Genomic DNA, 22,540 nt, shown 5'->3' with positions numbered 1-22,540 from the left:
ACTTTATTTTATTTATGTATGTAATGAATTTTGTATTTAAATGTAAATAGATAAATAGCAAATATAAAAATTCATTACATAGGTATGTATTTTATTTGATAAAACTATTAAAAAAAATATTTAAATTTAAAATCTAAAATAGGTAACCAAAATTTAATAATCTTAAAATGTTTTTACATAATATATATTAATAATATGGTTGTTTTTAAATGATAAATCATTATGACCAGAGATATTTTCAGCATCTGTTAAAAGTTTAGGTAAATTTTTTTGTAATAATATGAAACTAATTTCATACATTTTTTTCCACTTAACATCAATAACTTTTTACTTTTTTCTCTCTTTCTTTCATTAGCACTATCTTTCCTTTTCTTATTAACACTCATTCGATGAAACCCGGAAAATATTTATAATATTGAAATGAATATAATATTTGAAAACAAAACTTTTTAAAACGTATGAAATATAAATGTAACATAAAGGTACTCCTCTAGTCCATCATACTATTTTCTGTTAAATAGATACTTTGATGACAAAATCAATGGGAAAATATATATTTGACTAGACAGTCACGAGGCGATAAGGTATTATTGTATTCTAGAGCTTTGGTGAAAGTTATAAAAATAGATAATGTGTACCATGAGCGTCCCCAGGTAGGGGGGCAAGACGGGGCACTTGCCTTCCTAGAATTTTAAATTTGTTACTTAATTGTAATAATTTAATGTAATAATGACGAAACATAATAATTTTCTATGAATAAACTATATAATAATAATACCTAATTATAATAATAATAAAACATGATAATGTACAATAAAAAAAAGCTTCACTTATTTTTTAAATTTATTTTGCCCTCCTTCCCCTAGAAAGATATCTGGGGATGCCTAGAGTGTATATTCTATTAACATGGTATATTGTATATTATATACTATGCACGGGCTACGGTTAATTCATATCAAATAGCCATCGCTTATCAGAATAATTCAGAATATCAAAAATAATATAAAAAGGATTATTAACATGGGCGTCCCCAGACATTTTTCTAGGGGGGAGGGGACAAAATTAATTTAAAAATAAATAAAGATTTTTTTTTTTATTCATTTTATTTATAGTACATTATCATGTTTTGTCATTATTACAATTAGGTATTATTATTATACATTTTATTAATAGAATATTATTATGTTTCGTCAGTATAACATTAAATTATTACAATTAGAAAAACAAATTTAAAATTCTAGGGAGGGGGACAAGTACCCCGTCTTGCCCCCCCCCTAGGGACGCCCATGATTATTAATTAAATTATTACTATGATTTCGTTTTCGTGTATAGATAAATATACTTATCACATTACTCTACACTATATTATGTTTTTTTTCTATCTATACTTCAGGCCAACGGGATTTTTCAGTGATAATAGCCATTACCTATCGAATATTAAGGCAATCAGAGTAGATACGATACCAATACAACGATCGCATATTGACTGACGACTGTCGAGTTTTTTTTTTATGTAATCTCGATTTATTGCAATTATTGGCTGGTAAACCTGAATCGAATTGCAACGCGTGGAGGATAATATTAAGCAATAGGTATATAAATATTTCTGTCACAGCAATTATTGATATACTATATTACTATGTTGGCGAGACGGCGATAAATCGCGAGGCGTTTTCCGACAACTCACGAAATACGTGTGGTTCCGTCAAAACGCGCGTGCCGTGTGCCCACCATGCCGTTTAAATTAAACCAATGTCCTCCTATCACCGCGGTACATTTCCCTCCTCTGTGCTACGTACGCATATACATTCATCCACACACATATACAAATACCACTATTGCCGTTCGAAAACATCAAAACCGTATATACAGGGTGTCCCGTGCAATTGTGGCGAATGATTAAACAGAGAAAAGTAACCTCCAGTTTTCCGTTTCAATGTCGAAAACCCTTGCGAAAAGCGCTCGGGCGTTCCGTTAACGATGCAACTCATTAAGAAAGACTTGAGTTCCACCCTTGGCCACAAACACCGCTGTCCCACCCATCGACGATGTATTCCTTGAATTTCTCTTTTTCGACTAAAGGGGCGGTCGTGGGTGCGCTGCTATGGAAAATTTAAATAAACCCTCCACCGACTCAGCTCGCAGTATAGTTGTCTGTAAGTCTATCCCTTCGTTCGACCTACTAAAGCCGCCACCGCTATACACTCGTTTTAAAACAAATACATATATCTCCTAATTGGTTGCCAACTTTAATTGCTCACGGCCACTGGTGTACAGATAAGTAAACATTATGTACGGGTGCTGTACACACTACACACAACATAAAACGCTCCCTAAGTCCCCCGCATCATTAAAATTTTCCTTTATAATTGTGTTTCGTTATTTTTTTAGCCCACCATTCGCCCCTTACTACCATATAGTCGCACTAACAATGTTTGCATTAAACTCGTACACGTATCCACGCACGCGCGAGCGTGTATACATTTGCACGTATAATTACGAGCGCGCGAGCACGAGCCTTTGAAAGGGAATGGGAGACGAAATGGCATTTTGACTTCATATATATATATGTGTGTGTGTGTGTGTGTGTGTGTGTGTGTGTGTGTGTGTGTGTGTTTGTTTGTGTATGTGTGTGTAAGCACAGTGTACTATATCCCGGCCGGTAAACAAGCAATATTCGCTGGACTCGAGTGATATTATAATCAACGAGGTTTACGTCGTCTACCCTCCTACGTCACACTGCTGCAGCTACCTTTTCTTTCGCGTGTATAAATACCTGCGTGCGATTGTGGGTTGCCCATCGTAAAACAACGGAGCCACGAACAAACGGAACACGTAATTAAACTATTAATCGAAACTCGGTTCTGACGCAGATGAGAAAATAGGGAGATGGTGAATGGGGGGAGAGATCGCGTGCGTTGTATAAGGGAGTTGAGTGACAGAGAAAGGGACGAGGAGGAGATGGAATGAGAGAGTGAAAGAGAGAGAGATACACACACACGCGCGCACGCCGCACACACATACATATACACAGGCTAACAATCAAACAAACTCAGAGAACTTCGTTGCTTAATATGCAAGTAATTAATTCCACAATAAACAGGCCTGAGCCGTTTTTGTCCGTTAATGAATTTTCTTGGACGAGTAAATTAGCGTCTTCAAAACACATGGCACAGCACAATGCTAAATAATAATAATAATAATAATATGATATTCTATAGCATTTGCTAAATTAGTCGTAGCTATATTAATTACGAACGCTTTACGAGATATATAGATATAAGTATATGCTATTATATTATAGTCAATAATTTATAGATAAATATATGATTTGAGTTTTAATTTTGATGTGCATATAGTTAGTGACGGAAGCAAATACTGGGCACTACTTATGCTAATAATAACAATTTGCAGTGTTTAAATTCTTAAGTAGATATATATGGTTGAATTCAAATTTTTAATATTTCAGCTTTTATAATATTAATAATTTGTATATCTTTTAAAATTCCTGATTGTGCGCTATACAATAAAGAAGGGTAAAACAATGGTCAGAATCGAAACGCAAGTTTAAAACAATTTAATTTATAATTACTATAACAATTAACATTATAGGTTCGCTTTCACTGCAGAGGTAATGATTGAATAATACCTTCAATTCAACCGTTGTATATACAAGAGTACAATGAAAGATTAATAATTTTACAGCATATTAAGTTTGTTTTGTTCACATTTCACAATTTGATACATTTAATTAACGTTAATCTGAATTTATTACAGGTTGATGTTATCAAGGAACATTACTAAGCTAATGCATTGTACGCGTATTAATTTAAATAAAGTTTTCGTATACATATCAGCTATATTCTAATGTAATATATTGATAAAAAAACTTTAACTTTCCGATTGTTCGATAATACAAGTTATTAATTTTATAAATTATAATACTTATTACATAGGTATATTTGACAGCTTCGATTGATGTATAAATACGTTATACGTCTTAATAACTTGTCGTAATAAGATGAAGTGCATCGCTGTTAGATTCAGACCATTCGTACTATACTTACTTTGTGGTTTAATCGAGTTTATGTCTTAGACAATGAAATGTTGTGAGTATAGGTTGACAATGATTGGTTGATATTACACAATGTTTGGCAAAGTTGAGTTGGCTATTTGTCAAAAAACAACAATAGTTTATAAATTCCTTGGGGTCTAACGTTTTTTTGGGCACTGTCTCCCGTTTAGGTCCTATTCTTTGCCCCCCTAGAGTAGCTATGTGCTGTAACAGGCGTTTACCAAACATATATATATTCACGAGATCGGAAATCTACCACAACATGAGACGAAACAAAAACATTATGACTTACGAGCATAATAGCCGAAGTCAGCCTTTACACGGAAAAACGTTTTGTGGGTCGACATTTATAAGGTTATTTGTCATTCGGAAGGTGTGTCCGGGCACGCTGTCCATTTAGAGCAGGGAGGAACGCCCGACCTTCTTCGTCCTGCCTATAATCCATTCAACCGGGGATTCCCCGGGGTGTCATCCGCTTTCTAAAAACTCAATTTTTCAAAAAAAAAAAAAAAACTCCCAAAGAAAACAGTAGAAGTTTGCAGAAAACGGACATATCCCTAAGGATGATTCGATACATATACGTATCTATATAATATAAGGGTCCGAGTGAGTGGCACACTGTGTTCAATTCCGCTTATTGCCTTCTAATGCTCGCGCATCGATTTAAACATCGCCCGTAGGCTATAATAACGTAATAGCATTACGGCCGTATATAAAAATGGACGCGTGTTGTTGCCGGATTATTATTAACTTAGCGAGATCGATTTATTTCCACTAGACTGTGCATCGCACCATGAATAGAAAATTGAATTGGTCGCGCGTCCTCGAAAATTCCCCCTGAATCCACGCAGTATTGTTGGCTACGTGTCGAAACGCAAATATTCCAGTAATGTTTTCGTTTTTTTTTTTTTATAATTATTTTAAATATAAGATTAATACTTGGACTGCAAAAGATGTATTAAATTACACGTTTACGTGAACTAAAAACAAATAATATACGTACACAATCTATGTATTCATATATTCGCACACACATATCTGTTTGATCATTTTGAAAAACGATTTTATGGTTTATTCAGTTTTACGTATGTGGAAATTTCGAATTTTCATAGAACCATCGAATAAAAGACGCCGACGGCGATCGAGGTCATCGCGTTTATAGATCTATTAAAAAAGTTGTTACCACATCCCCACAAGCCAATATATTATTATTAATACATACATACATACATACACACATATATATTTATATCATTTCATCAATCCAAATAATCCTGAACAAATATCTTTTCATCTTTATCAACGTTTACTTGCGAAAATGTACAAACGGGCGCACATGATTAACGGGGTGGCATGTAAGAAAGACGAGTAAATATTGTTCGACGCACGCAGACCCCGGAGGAGTATATAATATATACACACATAAGGATAAATTGGTTTGGCTGTCGTCTGTTTGGTTAACTCGAGAAAACTATTCGATTCCCGGTGTAGCTATATTAATAAACGGAATAAAATATATTGTGTGTCTTCGAAAACACATCAGAACCTATAATACATTAATCGTTTTTGATCGTATTTTACTCTGACGTATTCATTTTATTTAAACAATCAAATATTACCAATGGAAACAGATACTTTCATGAACTCTGATACAAATAACAGTTACTATATTTAAGTGTACACGATGGTAAAAACATTTCATCACAAAGGCTTTTAATTATTTTGAAAATAATTCTTGATTAACAACACAAATTATTTTTAACGACACGTATTTTTAGTGTGTCGAAATACGATGACAGCTTAGATATAAAACGGCTATTGAAAATAAAAATTCTATGCGTAACGTCAACAAAAGAAAATACAAACAAAAAGTGTTAACAGAAAAAAGAGATTCAAAAGATCAAACTTACAGTTAAATAATACACTTAAATCTCTCTACGCAATGAGAAAAAAATTAATTCTTAATAAATATATTTAACATTTCAAAATTAATCGTTTAGGTACGTCACAGAATCATATTTGTATGCTAATGCGATAGGTATTGTTCAGAAAAATTATAACAGATCTAATTTTTGTCATGTAACCTCGCTTAGTTGTAATACTATAACATAGCCACACTATTACAACATGGTTATTATGTTGTTTTTTTTTTTTTGTTTTTTTTTTTTGTCAAAAATAAAAGTACAAGAAAATGTATGGTTCTTTCGTCTTTCATACGTCCCCGAAACAGATAACTCCATAAAGCATTAGTTACAATGTATTTTATAAATGCACACACACTACATATAATCGGTAGTCAAGCAAGCACTATTCTCTATTCATACGATGCCGTTTATATACACATTATAAACCGTTCACATACGCAGTTCTCTTTGTTAGATCTATTTAATAAGTATGTATCCATTGATATTCCGTGGGAATCAAACGCATTTTCCGACCGACGTAGACATTTATTATCGAAGAAACATTCTTTGGTTTAAGGATTTATAAATAAATGTTTATATTTTTTCAATAAAACATAAACAACAGAGAGCTATTTTTCTCTCAATATTTATTATTATTGTAAAAAAAAAAAAAATATAAATATCCAGAAATGACTTTTAGATGGATTGTGCGGGACCTCTACCCAGCTGCTCATGCACACGTTTCTATAATATTATAATACTGTACTACTCCTCTCATATGTATTACATAATATATATTTATATATATAAGGAGACCTTTAGGACCAGAAGGAACGCGCGTATATCGTCGTCGCCGTCGTCCGGAAGATTGGAGAATATTAAATGTGTACGGAACGCGGCGGATATAACCGTTTCTCACAGAGTCAATTTAATATTGAGGGATTTTCAATATTCGTTCATATTGCAGGGGCCGGACGCCGTCGGTTTACAGACGCGTTTGGAACGGAGACGACTTTTGGTTTTGACAGATGAGAGACATTTTTCTAATACACTACACACGCGTAACGCTATATATAAAATTATACATATAATTATAATATAGTAATATATATTGGACATAAGCTGCAATAGTATAATATAGTGTTATAATTATTTATAGTTATACTAATATAGTACAGTATATTGTATATTGGTTATAACTCGTATTATTGTATAAATTACACGTGTATGTTTATGTTATTGTGGATCATATATATATGCCGTCTATTCTCCCCTAAGACCGTCGACACGAAGTGTAACTAATAATTTCGTAGCCGGAACACTAAATAGGTGTATCCGAAATCCCGTAGGTTGTAAATCCAAGAGTGGGGGGAGAAAAATAAGAGGAGAACTACAACGGCGGTGGAAAAAAACTTTGGAGAGAGCATATTATATAGCATGTATATATACGTATTTATTTGGACGACTCCGAGGGTTTGGTATGGCGGTGAGAGGGGTCGGGTTCCGATCGGGAATTCGCGTATACATGTACGGGCGCAAAACAAAGGGTTATGTATTGTTACACACATATTCAATTTGGAAAATGGTCGCCTAAGGAATAACCCGTCGTTTTTTCTTCATCTCCTTCTCTAGGATCAAAACGGTCGGTTTTCATTTCCGCGCATTTTCTACTCTTCGTCGCGCACGATTTATTTAACACCCGTATTCCTAACGTCGGATGCATTATGGAACAGAAATGTTCCATTTTCTTTCTTTACGAGTGACACGCGACTATAATACTACACTGCAACAACACTATATTGCTACTATATATATATGATATGTACATTGTACACACAATAAATATACGTAGGTATATAATAATATAACTGCTCAACTGGGGCGGGGTTTGATTTTTAATATTTACGTGTGACTTACCGTTTTCTACAATGTTCAACATCGTCGTATCAGTCGGACAGTTTACAACAGTGCTTTTTCTACGGACATCCATCCCAGGCGTCCATTGCTGTAACAGTCCATCTGAAATGATTAAAAATATACCAACTGTTAGCCACGACGTACAGTAATAATGGAAAAAAAAAAATCATAAATCATTGTATATTTGTATATTATTATATTGATTCCTTATAAATGTAAAGCAGTTTTACAGCGTCTATCATTATAAGACGATAGAAAAAACACGTATAGTAGACTAGGAAGTATACCTAAATGTATGCACTATATATTCACACGTGAACCAATTCTCTATCAACAGAATATATTATTATTAAAATGTCGTGTTAAATCTCAGGATTTATTTTTTTTTTTAACGTTTTGTCGAGAACGTGCCGATAATCACGAAGTTCTTTTTCCCGACTTCTAAATAATCAAAGAAATCCTGGGGCTAAAAAAAAGAAGTTTTTACAGTAATTCCCTATGCAGAACTCGTATTAAGGTTAAATTGTCCACCTGTTTCGCTGACGTAAAAAAAAGTAAAAAAGACCAATATTATTTCTCCTTCCCGGCAGCAATTTTTCCCCCATACGTTCGTGTGCCAGTCTGCGCAAGCGCGCGCGCGCGTGTGTGTAAGCAATATAATGAACGCATTTTATTTCAACAAAAAGGCACGTCTCGATGGTACACTCAATCAACTCCAATTCACCACCACCGACGGGCGTCGGTATTTCCTCGACCATCCCTCGCACCACCGCTGATTGCGAACTGAACACTCGTTTGCTTCATTTGCCTTTACATAAAACCTAACCGCATTATAATCACGTATGCGCGTGCTCTTCACTACCAATACCGCTACACTAGTTGTATGCACCAGGAAAAAAATTCAAAAATATTTTTTTCTTCAAAACTTATCCACACTGTTATATGTATAGAAATCATACACTGGTTCGTACATCTGGTATGTAGATATTACATATAGGTATTGGTACGCGTGTGTGTAAATACGTTTATAGAAAAAAAAAAAACCCCGATTTTTAGGAACGACTAATGAAAGAAAACCTTTTCACGGTCTGTTTGGTGCAAGCTCCCTTTGCGATTGATTCGACCCCCATCCCTCGTTGGTTGTTATAATAATATTCACCGTACGCATACACTCATGAGTGCGATATCTGTATAACACTGGTTCGAAACACATTCGATAGTTGTACTTGTATATCATATAATAATATGTAATGATGACGACAACAACAACAACAACATCGACGACGACGACGACGACTATAATAATAAAAATAAAAATCTATAGATGGGTGACCATTGCGAGGGGATGAGTAGAAGGATAGAGTACTACAGCTGATGGTTTATCCACGGTCTCCTGAACCCAATCAACAGTCCCTTTTCGGTGGAAGCGAAGGGCAATCGTTTCATTACGGTTCATTGTCGTCCGTGGTGGCGGCCGATAGGCAATCGTCACAATTAGGTCGTCCTTTGAGAAACGTGTTTTTTACCCGCTTCGTCTCAATCAGTAAAGAATTTATATAAAACGCCGTACCCCTCATCATCCTTCTACCGCCAACAATATGTGAATCCTATGTGAATTTTCAATTTTCGACCTTTTTTCTTCCTTCTTTACATTATCAAACACATCATTCTAGTAGGCATATATATTTTAAACTATATACCTATATAGCACATGAACAGAATGATTTGTATTCAATTTCAATTGATTGTATTCAAATTTTATATTTTGTTCAACTGATAAGATTTTTTTCCTGAACTTTTTTTGAAATTAAGACTGACAGTGAATTAACAGAGGAAAAAATAATATTGTTTATAGAACTCCAAATCATTTTGTTTATTTAAGTAAAAGTGCTTTAAGGCTTTTGAATATTTATTATAAAATCATTTTGATAAGAAATGTCTTAATCAAATTTGTCAGGATAGATATTTTCACCTTTACTTTATTTAAAAAATATATTCTATAATATTGATCGTGATAAACTATTAAATATAGTACCTACTTGGTTTTAACTTAAAATGAAACGAAAACGTTCTATATACATCGTACAATATGGAGTATTTCATTTTTTAAATTTAATCTACGGTTTTTATTTAATGGATCTTGCCAGTTACCAAAAACTAAAAAAAACTCTTAATGTAATGAGAACTAAGTTTTGATTGTTATGCGGTAGGATTTATAAAATGTAATTACTTAGATCCTATAAAAGTAAAATTGTTGAAAAGGTTAAATTACTTCGAACTTATTTATAAAAAAAACCACTTAAACGTTCGGTGGGTAGTTTAATTGAATTGAATTTAGAACAAAGTTAAATTTGAAAAATAAATATTTGTAAATGGTATTTATTGTTATTATTATTTTTTTGTTGTTAACGATCGTGTTTGCATTATGTTTTCAATCTTCGTGATTTAATTAATTATCTCAATTCTAAAAAAAGCATAGGATACTATAGAATAAACTTTAATGTTTTTAAATTTTTTAATAGGCACCAAAAATCTTTGCAGAATGGAGTAGTATTCATTTTTATTATGTGGATACATTAAAATAGTTTCATTGTAAATATACTACTTGTGATAAATGAGTTCGTTTCCGATTTAGGCGTATTTATAAATACAAAAAAATAAATATGCATCGTCATTAACATCCGGGTTCACTAAATTAGTCTAATGGGTTTTTATTTATTAATTCTTTTTTATTTTTTAGGAACACAATAGCCAACCGTCCACTGCTTGAAAATGGTAAACAGATGGTATAGAATAAAGTTAAAATTCGTCTGCGCGTTTTATGCGTAACGCAAAAGGAAATTGCGGGAAATAATTAAACGGAACGTGAGATTGCAAATAAGTTAGAAAATGACGGAACAAATATTTCAATTAACAAGCGCCGTCGTATATGGATGTGTATAGGCATTTGAATTGAATTAAATCTGTTTGAAAATGCAGACTTCCATAAATGACTCCTAATTATCGTGTCAAAATCACGTATATACGGGTTAGGTTTGAATAAATCACTAGCAATCCACCATATAACAATCGGGCCTAACCAACAGCAATCAAGAAATTAAATTGAATTAGTTTAGCATTTAAGAAACCAATTTTCCCGTTTCTGGCCCGAGAATATTTGGTGCAGGCGCGCATATAGATATAGATATAGTATAGGTTGTCGGTTGTTTAATTTTGAAAATTACTGAACAAACAAACAGCACAATGAATAAAATTGATGTATCATTCGTTTAATGAATAACAGAAAAAAAAACGGACTCCCTAAAGCACAGTAATAATTTTGATGAAAGCACCGCCACTGTCGACATACCGCGGCTACTCTCCCTTCACAACCACCAACCCGTCGATTTTGAACAATCCGAAAAAAGCCATTAGGTTTTTAAAAGTTAATGAAATGTTTATAATTAAACATTACATAGTCGTGTTAGGTGTTCAACAGCAATGGCGCCGGGTTTCCTCGATTAATTTAAAAAAATAATAATAATGGAATTGGATTTCCCTCACTGCTTCGCCATCCACTAACTCATTTTTTTAATGAATTTTATAGTGATGTACGCATTGGCCGTTGTGATGTTTAAATTTCGCTGACTGCTATTAATTCTGTTCAAGGCTCATCGATCTGATGTAACCTTTATATTAATATGGGATTTAAAAAAAAAAAGAGGAAATGGAATAGGAGCTAGTCGGAACTAACTGGGGAAAACCGGAAATTAGCGACGGAAACGCCGTTAGGTACCGACTATGCAAAAAGGGCGGAATTCGTTATGTATACACTATACATGAACGTATGTACATGTGTATGTACGTATAAGACGTGTACTAATGTGTACCTACAGTGGATAACTGTATGTATGTATAGGTATTATTGGTACAATATATATTACCAATCAAATATTGAAAAAATGCGTGTTTATTTTTATTGACATTAATAGTGTCTATTAATACAATATTTATTATTTTTCTTATAGTATTAAATTTTGTGATTAAAAAGTTTGAGGTTTTTGAAAATACAATTATTACATTCACCGTGTCTATAACTAAACCAATGCACTGGATTGCAAGTTAATTTTTTTTAGTGAGGTTAGTGAATTGAAACATAAATCGTAACATTTGTAAATAATCAAAATGGTCAGTTTAAAAGGGAAAATTAACACTGACTTTGGCTGGATACAGATATTGATAATAAACTATGTGTAAAAATAATAACACAACTCGGGTGTAGAAAAAAAAATAGTAATTAGATCAAAATAGAACCAAATTTTCTACGATAAATCATCCATCACCTCTAACTTTTAATATAGCCTATGATTGATGGTGATAAAATAAAAACTCATTTTTCAAAATACATTATATTAAGGTTTTACGTAATAAAAGTAATTGAGGCCAAACAAAATACTCGGAAAACTTGGCCAATTTGTTTAAGTGTTTTCCTCGCAGCACTATAATGTATATACATAATACATATATGTACCTATGTTTCTATATACACAGTATTACACAGAAATAGCATAAATGCTTTAATACTATTTTAAAGATGATTTTGGATATACACTGAAAGGAAATTTATCAATGCTATGGAAATTATTTCATTTGTGTTATCGGTGGCAGAGTAACAGACTTGCAACGACCGAATGGAATGCAAAGGGCCAGAGGATATTGACGTTTTTATTTATTTATTTTATTTTTATATCTCTATTGCACGAGCGTATATTTAGGTACATGGTTAATTAAATTCAAAATTAGTCGACACACTATCGGTAATTTGAAAAAAAAAATTTAATTACCCTACACTCACTTAAATCGTTTATGTTTGTGTGTGTGTGTGTGTATATATATTAATGAGTTTAGCACGAGCAGGATACGCGAATAGCCCTACGTGTTTATGATGGTGCGGTACTGGGAGGGGAGGGAACAATGAATATTGCACAGGATTATTGGTAATCCCACTAAAAGCGTCAGTTTGATCAAATTTATGCTGTCCCGCTCGCGCGTCCTATTCACAATTAGCCGGCACACGTTTCGCGCACGCCACCCGCTAACCACCCCCGCATCGCCTCGCACGTATACGCGAGCAGTTCTCCCGTGGTCCGGGTGGCGGAAGATCTCATTCGTCGTAAAAGCTTTTGCCGGGCGGAAAACCCATTCGTATTGTTCATTAGCGTTGATGAAAATAGCTTTTCCACCGAGGCAATCAATCCAAAAGAGAGCGAAAGACATAGCGAGCAAACGCGTATAAGCGTGTGTATGTGTGAACGGATAGAAAGAGATTGTTGGGGGGGGGGAGTATTGATTCTCCTAGCCCCCAGAATTAATTTGTAGAGTGGTTTGCGGTTTTTTTCCCTCCTCTAACCCACCTCTTACTCAAAAGTTATACGCTACGACCGCTCGTGTGAGTGGGTGTGTGTGTGCACACAAACGTCGTTCCCCTTAAACGATATTGCTGCCGGTTTCATTTATTTATGAGCCCGATCTCTAAAGTCTAAAACAGTGTATATAATATATAAATATATACATATATGTGTGTGTGTGTGCATGTGTGTGTTTGTGTGTGTCTCTGTGTATCGGGGGAGGCGGCGACGGCGGGAGATAAGTCTGTAGGATACTGTGCGCGGAGACGCTTCTAAAAAGAATAACACGGGTTTTCCACTTTGGCATTGTGTTAATGCGCCGTCCGCTGCACACACAAAATGCGAAATGCATTAGAAAAACTCTCTTCCATACCATCCTCTGATCGTCCGGTCTGTCTGTCTGTATTTCTCTCTCTCCGTCTCTTATGCGGCACTCCACACCGCCGTTGTCGCCTCTATCTCGCTTTCCCCTATACCACCGCTCACCCCGGTTTATTCTATGCGCGCGCGACGTCGTTCCTGTCACATTCAATACTCTCGAATTCCGTTAAAAGATTCCATTTACTTTTATAGTTAATGCCTCTCTCTTGTTCTGTGTTTATCTTTCACCCCGCCACCACCGCCGTCGTTATTCGGTCTCCCCTTCGTTTTATTACCTCCGATACATTAGTTTAGCGTCATTACGCAAATTCCGATGCCCGAAAGCTTTTTAAAAGCTTCGTGTTTTCGTTCGGGTTTCCTAAGAAGACAACTATATACACTTCTGCAGCTGCGGAAACAGTGGCGCGGACATTGTGCACAAAGTGTGGGGGATGACTCCGGTAAAAAAGAACCTTTTCGAGTTTAGTAAATCCAATAGGATTCGATTTTGATTTTCCGTGTCTTTAGTGCCCAAGACCGAAAGCTTTTGGGAAGCCGTAAAAATATTCTCACTACGCACATTCCTGTATGTATATATATAAATCTATATATTAAAATATTATTCGCTTTGAATGAAAAAAGTAAAATACTTATACGGTGGTATTTATATTTTTGTGCTTCTTTTGAACGACTTAATGTATATATATAAATATATAGATAGTATAATATGTTGTGAGCCCATTTGTTTTCTATTATAAGTTCTTACACGTTATTTATATGTTCAGTTCATTTATGTATACGTAGATGGATCTTGAAATTATAATATTGTATCAATGTTACGCGACAATTATAATGTTATAGAAGATATATTTTCATCATTTATACACGCAGTGTCATTAATAAATAATATATTTATTTCATATATTCCCAAAATTGCAAAGGAACAAGACCTAGAAAATATTGATATAGATAATTGGCTATGAATATATATTACATCATATGAGTCAATACTGTATACCATAATGTATTCGATTTTTAGAAATTAAATCGTTCTTGGCAATCCAACGTCCAGAAGTCTACTAGACTGTATATAAATGAAATATGAAAATTGCAGGACATCATATTATACGCGCGTTGCGATAAGTAAACGCGATGAAAAAAAAAAATGAACATTATATTCACGTCCTAATGCGTTATAAATTATCTGCAATGCCGATTTATTTTATACGCCTAGCTAAAAGAAAACAATAGACGATGTCACCACAATGAGTTATTACGAAGTTATGGAATAACGCGTGGAATAAAACGTTGTACTTATTTAATCGATTGTAAAAAAGCACGATTTTTAATGACTGTTTAAAATGTTTAATGTTCTTGCAAACGAGTTAACAATATAATAATATATAATAATTATATTCGTTGTTTATGTATAAAAAATAATAAAAATATATTGATATTCAACAGTCATTTGTCAATTAAACGCAGATGCGACTGCGAGAGAATTTAAAAAAACTAAAAAAATTAGAAATTTACATGATAATATTATATAGTATATTTGTGCGAACGATGTGTATAATATGATAATTGAGGTCGATGGACTTTCGTAGGTTGGTTCATAAGCAATCGTGGTGATGATTGTACCTACACATTTTTGCAATGTTTTGTATGCGTTGCAGCATATTTAGGTATGCAACAATCAACAATTTTAAACAGTTTTTGAAAAACAAGTCCAAGAGGTAAAAAATTATCTGCCGACAGCGTTAGGTAAAGACAACTAAACGAGTGTAATAACAATAAAATCAGAGTGTTATTCGCGGCGGTATTATTAAAACGATCGCGTTCGTGCGAAGGCCCGCCTCCACGCGCGCGTTTTAAACTTCCGCCTCCGACTGGTGTGAATAACTTAATGACGTCCGTTAATTAGTCACTGTATAAACCCATTCTAGATGTACATATTAATACTACACAAGGTAATCTACTCTGCATGTTCACCCCATTTTTCTTCAATATTGCAGTTATTCGAAATCTGATTTTTGCATAACCTAACTATACGAGTATTTTTAAACTTTAGGGATTTTTGTTCTACTCAAGGAACGCTTTTTGAAAAACAAGCTTCATTTTTAAAATGGAAAGCTCTCTTTTCTACAGTACATTATATAGTGGAAAATTTTTCTATTTATTTTGACGTATAAACATCAGAATAGATTTTAAATTATTTGACTTTATGTACAAAAAGAATAAGAGGTTCATGGTTATAAAAGGGTTTAGAGTATATGAGGGTTATGGTGACTTGAAAATGTTAGTAATTCATTTATTTTAATCATCAATAATTATAATTTGGAAAAATGGTCCAAGCATACAATAAACACTAGATTAAAAACCATCTTTTATCTTTAAAAAAAACATTTTAATAACCGAAAAACAACTCATTTAAATTTTGAGTTAGTGATATACTTATACAGTCATACATCAAAATTTAAAAAAAAATTATCCACTAGATAATTTATAGTAAAATGGAGTACTCATTTGAAAATAACAGAAGTTTGTATTGACACAGGAGCACAATACTTTCCTTATTAGGTAGTATAAAACAAAATTTTATTAAAAATGATTAAAAAAAAAAAAAAAACAAAAAAATCAGAATTTGACTAATACATTTTTAGTATGATAGACGTTAATAACTTATATAAAATATACTATAGGTCATGCGCAAATCAGCAGCAGGTAATTTCTGATTTATTTTTGATTTATATAATCCTTTAATTTTACGTGTACATATTATATATAATATATAACTATGATAATAATTTTCAGCTCATACATAACTCGTAATAATAAAAATAAAAATAATTAATAATAATAAAAATTCGTAAATTATTGTAGTTGAAAGACATTGGTAGGTACTGCACAGTATATTACGTGTGGTACGGTTTGTCCGCACAAGTTTCCGGCCGGAACATAATGTTTTCTACGGGCGAGCGGGCGATCGTGTATCGACTTTAGGGTTAACGGCTGGGTGGTCAGATGGGCAGAGGTGGAGGAGAGTGCGATTTGATTGAGAAAGAACACGGGTTGTATACGTATATGATATTGTCCGGCGGCAATGCGGGCGGAAGACCGTGCGTGGGTATGTGCGTGTAGTATGTATAGTGTATACATATATATTATATATTATATGTGTAACGGCCAATTTTCCGTCTGGACCGGCCCGCTATCATCCCCGGGATAAACCGCGCGGAAAATTGGGAATTCGATTGGAGTGCGTTGCTCTGTTGCTGTTTGTATGTGTGCGTGCGCGTGAGGTATATTATACGGCACGGCAATTTCGAAACTGTCCCGAGACCGATAACGCGATATTGTCTGTCAAAAACGGAAACAATTTCACAAAAAAAAAAAAAAAAAATAATAATAATAATAATAATAATAAATAAAATACGCGTATACGTTTGGGTCGGTTTCGACCGCAGCTTATAGCTACACACACACACACATACACACAAAGGTATATACATGTACCGACATGGCGACGTCTTTATCCGTCTCCGTTTCTTTTTTTGTATAACATATTATTCGTATTCTTGAGGGATTAGTGCATTTTAGCGCATTTAAGTACATATCTTTACAATTAAGTACAAACGAGCAGTGTAATTAGAATAGTATATAGTCTGAAATCTGAATATACAGATTAGTTGCACTGTTATACGAATCTATACTTTAAAAATTCGTGTTTTACCAGAGACTTGGCTATAAAATATAGAAATGTTTTTCGGCATTATCCAGTGATAACGATATAGATATCAAGTATTTTATATACATGAATAAAAAACCGAGATTTTACACGTGAAATAATCGTTTTATTAAGAATTGTATTAATATATATTAACATATTACATTATTATACAATATGTAATATTTATATCATATTACGATAATGGTGATAAATGTCGATATCATTTACTTGAAATCAATTTGAAAAGTGGGCATCCAAAAAACCTACTATAACCCCGCTGCCATCGATTGTTACTATAATTAAATTGGTAATATTTTACATTTTATAGTCTTTTAGAGTATGCGTCAACCTTTTAGTGAAGCATACCGAAAGTTTGAATTAACGATATACGGAATTGTGACAACAAAAACTCTCATAAACGTTTAACACTAATAGTATAATTATAGTTCGTTGCTACGACATGTTTCCTACGTCTATATCGACAATAAATTTAAAAGACAGATTTATTAAAATCTACTCTTGGTAACAAAAAATTACGGTGTATCTATTAATACGATAAAAACAAAACTATTTTTCACTCTCTTGTAACTCGACCCGTACTCTGGTAGTTCATATTTTTAGAACTATTCGTCTATTCGTCGAGTTAACTTAGCGCTACAAAGATATTGAGCAATAGAAATGTTCTATGAATATTGAAATGATAAAATAAAAATAGATAAATATTATTCTGTTCAAATTATTTAATGGTTAATAGTATTTAACATTTACACACATATCGATTGTCTTATCGAAATTGGGGATTCAAAGTTTTACACAAGCTACCGATTCAATTCCTTTCTAGTGAAATCGTACTGAATAATATTATATAAATAATTCAAAATAGCTAAATAAATAATAAATTTAATAGTCACAGGACAGATAAAAAATTTGGGATTTTTTTTCAAGAATAAAAATCGACATCATTATCAGTTTGAAAATTATAGGTATGTAAATATTTTATTATGATTTATCATATATTGTCTTTAGGTTATGAAATTGCAGGTAAACCGCAACTAACAAGTTATAGGGAATCGCGATTAACCTTCTATATAGTCTATACTACGCGTGGCATGTATCGATTAACTAAATAATTATTTTAAGTAATACCTTCATTATGTCAACACCGGTATGATTTTATTTTGAGCGTTATACTCCGCCATTTATAATACAGCATACAAAAAGTAAATTTAAGTAACACTTTATGTGCAAATTTCTATTATACTTAATAAAATAAGCAAAGCCAAAAATGTATTTAATAGTAAATCAAATCGTTGTAACTAAAATATAAGTTTCTGAAACACGATTAAAGGATTTCCCGACGAGATTGTTTCGGAGTTTAAAAAGGTTAATTCAAAAAAGTGAATGGATTAATCAACTTGGCGAAGTTCTTTTAAGAGGTATAATTTATTTCCTTTAGGGTTTGATGGGTTAATTGGGAAGGGATTACTTATTAATGAGAATTGGGCTGTAACAAAGTTTATTACACAAAGAGCGATGAATTAGATTTTCAGACATTCTAAAATATAACTTAATTTTAATGAAAAATAAACACAACGAGATAATGAAGGGCTCGTATTAATTTCGTATATTCAGGTATAATATTATGAACTCACAACTTCGAATATTTGGAATCAGGATACACAAACATACACAGATTGGATCACTCGCCTGTTATTCGGTTCTAGTTTTATGAAGAAAATGTAAAACAAGTATGGACCTTAAAGATATTTATGTACACATTTCAGTACACTTACAATTTGTTAACTGTTACAAAGTTAAACGATTGATGAGAATGCAGACGTTGGAGTGCATGCCTCTTAAGGCGTAAGATGTGACAACACTTTATGTTTATATATATAGAAAGCGGACAAAAGAATGTCATTTTATTTTTAAATCATTCAACGGTCGATCTCGTAAAATAAAAATAAATATTTAGGCACTAATACATATACACCAGGTGGGTCGGATAGGGACCATGCGTTCCGTCCTCTAACACCACGATATCTGCTCAACAATATATAACTAATAGTTTGTTTTCGATAAAAAATTAGTGAATAACTAGGCTCCAGTAACAGTTCTGTATGCAATTGTAAGTAAGCGAATTTGATTAAATCTCCTTCAAAATATGAACTTAATTTGACCAAAAATGCGATTATTTGTCGATACGTTTTTAAAAAGCTCACTTCCTAAAGTCACGTTTTTGAAAAGAACAGAAAGTCGCCGCATCGGGGTTATATTATTATTATTATGCGCATAAATCACGATCAAAGTTAATAAGGTACAACAATAATTCCATCAAATTCACCAAAACACAGTCGTTACGTTAGTTCAAAACGATTTATTTGAAACGTGTGGTGGCAAAAATAATTTTTGTTGTTACTCCAGATGGACTTAAATGTTTTTAAGTAAACCTATAGTCCAACTGTATTTTATTACATTTTGTAATTACTCAAAGTTAATGATGACGACTGTCTACTAATGGACGACGCGGTAAAAGTGATATAATGATAAAATTATGGTAAAAACAAATGTGGCGTCGGAGGTGAGTAATAATAATAATAACTGAAGGGGTTTGAGGTTTTATGCGAAATGAATTAAAAAGGGCGGTTAATGAAAAACGACTGCAATATTATTATTATTGTTATGACTATATTGTTGCGTGTATACGTATATACAATGGCGGTTAACGACAACCGTAAAATGCAATAATAATAATGTATATTATACTATTTTAAGAACACTGTTGCCGCCGTGCTTTGTGGCCGTCTTGGTAAACAATAGCGTTATATTTGTGCGTATTTAGTAAATTACAATAATTGAGAATTTTAATTTAATTTTAATTATTGCCGTTTAGAAACAAAATCGGCTCGAGTGGAACGCGTTATAAGCGCGTATAAACCATTTCGCTTAAAAATATATCCATCCCGAGTCAATGGCGGCGGCGGCGGTGACTATCGAGAACAATTAAACTTATCGTCGTTATTAAAGAGCTAACTTTTAGCCCGCTCAGCACGTTAATTGGTACTCCAACGCCATCGCCGCCGTCACTCGTTTTTCTCCATTCCTCTTTTCACTAGTGCCGATCTTTGGGGTCTATGAGCGCGACCGACGATGTAGCGGAGGAGGCTGCTTCAGAAACGTGGCGCGGCGAAAAGAGAAATAAAAATAAATATCATGTTTAACAAAAGCGAGAAAGATAACAAAGCGAATCATCTCCGCGCACGCGTGCCCAAACGAACCAATTAGTTGAATTGAAAACTTAGGGTTCAAAAATGAATAATATATAAATGAGGAAACGGACATAATAAATAATTATAATGTAATGGGAATTTTAAATTTTTTTCCTCTTTCAAGTAATTGGATTACTGGCGGGCGCGCTTTCAATAATTAATGTAATTGATATAATTGAGATTTGAAAGGCTTATGAAGGATACACCGCCTACCTATAGGCAATATTACAGCGGTTTTCTTTATGTCCACTATAGCGGACACTTAATCACTGTCAGATTAATTGTTGAAAATAAAAGGATACTGCAGTCTTTGAGGAGATTGTAAAATTACTTCTTCAAAGTGCTTACGAAACAAACACGTAAAATGTATAAAATTAACCATCGAAAATGAAAAAAAAGCATAATATTTTAAGACTAAAGCATTTTATTGCTTTGTCAACTACTAAGTATTTTAAAAATATACACCGAATTCGTTCGAAAACGAGCTCACTGAAAATGACAGAATATATGTCAAAAGTTACCTGGTAAAAGTAAATTTAAAAATTAAAATATAAATGTTAATTTATGTGGTATATATTTATACGTTATACCTATCTGATTTTTAGTTTATTGTAGGTTTTAAAATTATGTATTCATATTAATTATAATATTATATAATGTAATATATGGTTTAAAATGTATCTAACCATATACCATGCTTATTGTACCTATTACCATATTAATTGTTTTAATATGTGCAATTTTTACTTAACGTTTAATAAACAATAATCATAATATTATAAAAGTATAAAATATAAATATTATAGCTTATACATGCGAAAAACCTTGATTTTTAACACTGATAAATTTCGTGTATTGCACAAAATTAATTGTTGCAGTCGATAAACTTAACATTTGAAGCGAAATGTTTTCTTAAACACATTGTATATTATAATAAGTATTATGCAAATTGGACATCAATCATATTAAAATCGAATCATACGCAGCTGCAGTGCACGATGTATTAAAAATGCATTTATTAATTCTGGCGGGTTTGGTGGTGGGTGAGAGGTGAGTTTTAGTACGCTCGTCGTTATGGTGAGGTGAGAGGGGAACGCCCGTGGGAAAAGAGATTCCCGGACTCATTTTCCCCCGTCCACTGGGACACGACCACTATGTGAAGTGTATATATACTAACCCTACGAATTAATTTCGAGTTTTAGTTCGATTATAAAATATATGAATCCGAAAACAATTTACGGGACCGCCGCCGTGCACACTGACTGCAGTGTGTGTGCGCGAGTGTTTTTTTTCTAGCTTCGGCGCGGACACTGCACACAATATAATAATCATTTTCCCTCACCGTTGCCATCGCCACTTTTTCCCCTATTACACACGAAGATCGTGTCCAAACAATGGGCCTCATTGTGTGTGCAACCTTAAAGCATTTAAATTGTTTTTTTTTCCGAACGGAATTCGGAACAAGCCAATCATGTGAGACGGTCACGTTTTAATCTGGTTTTTGTGTTCGTATATGTATGTAAACTGTAAAGTGTATGTACACATATTATATACATATTATTATAATATATTTTAATTTCCTTGAAATACATTTCTAACCCTACCGCTAGTTGCGTTTCCCATCCGCCGGCCGATGAAACGGAAAACCTTATTCCCAAAACCTATTAACTGCTTACAATGTATACTTTATGTACATATAGTTATTATAATGTATGATATCGAAATCGAGAACAATTCTGGTCCGTCGCGGTGTGTAATATTCATTTACCGATAGCGCAGGTACTCGTGTAATAATAATATTAATATTATATTATTATTACAGTACGTTTCGTATAATTATTAAGACGACGAAGTAGGTACACACAAGCGCGCGCGAAGGACCAGCGATATTTTGTCGT

The 22,540-nt window shown here is 33.2% G+C and overlaps 1 protein-coding gene across 6 annotated transcripts in view; it reads right to left on the bottom strand.

The window, feature by feature from the left end:
- Positions 1-22,540, bottom strand: part of LOC112603602 (LIM/homeobox protein Lhx4-like) — a 113,790-nt gene that overhangs the window by 14,560 nt on the left and 76,690 nt on the right. For all 6 annotated transcript variants that reach the window (XM_025352259.1, XM_025352257.1, XM_025352258.1 and 3 more), the window contains one exon: positions 7,897-7,998. In XM_025352259.1, coding sequence (XP_025208044.1) covers positions 7,897-7,969 — 73 coding nt within the window. In that variant the 5' untranslated portion in view covers positions 7,970-7,998. The remainder of the gene's footprint in view (positions 1-7,896; positions 7,999-22,540) is intronic.

The sequence above is a fragment of the Melanaphis sacchari genome, unplaced genomic scaffold (genome assembly GCF_002803265.2).
Source record: "Melanaphis sacchari strain LSU unplaced genomic scaffold, SCAv2.0 Contig10_pilon_pilon, whole genome shotgun sequence".
In the NCBI taxonomy this organism is placed as follows: domain Eukaryota; kingdom Metazoa; phylum Arthropoda; class Insecta; order Hemiptera; family Aphididae; genus Melanaphis; species Melanaphis sacchari.
Note: the sequence above shows the minus strand (reverse complement) of the source record. Positions and strands in the feature narration are given on the sequence as shown.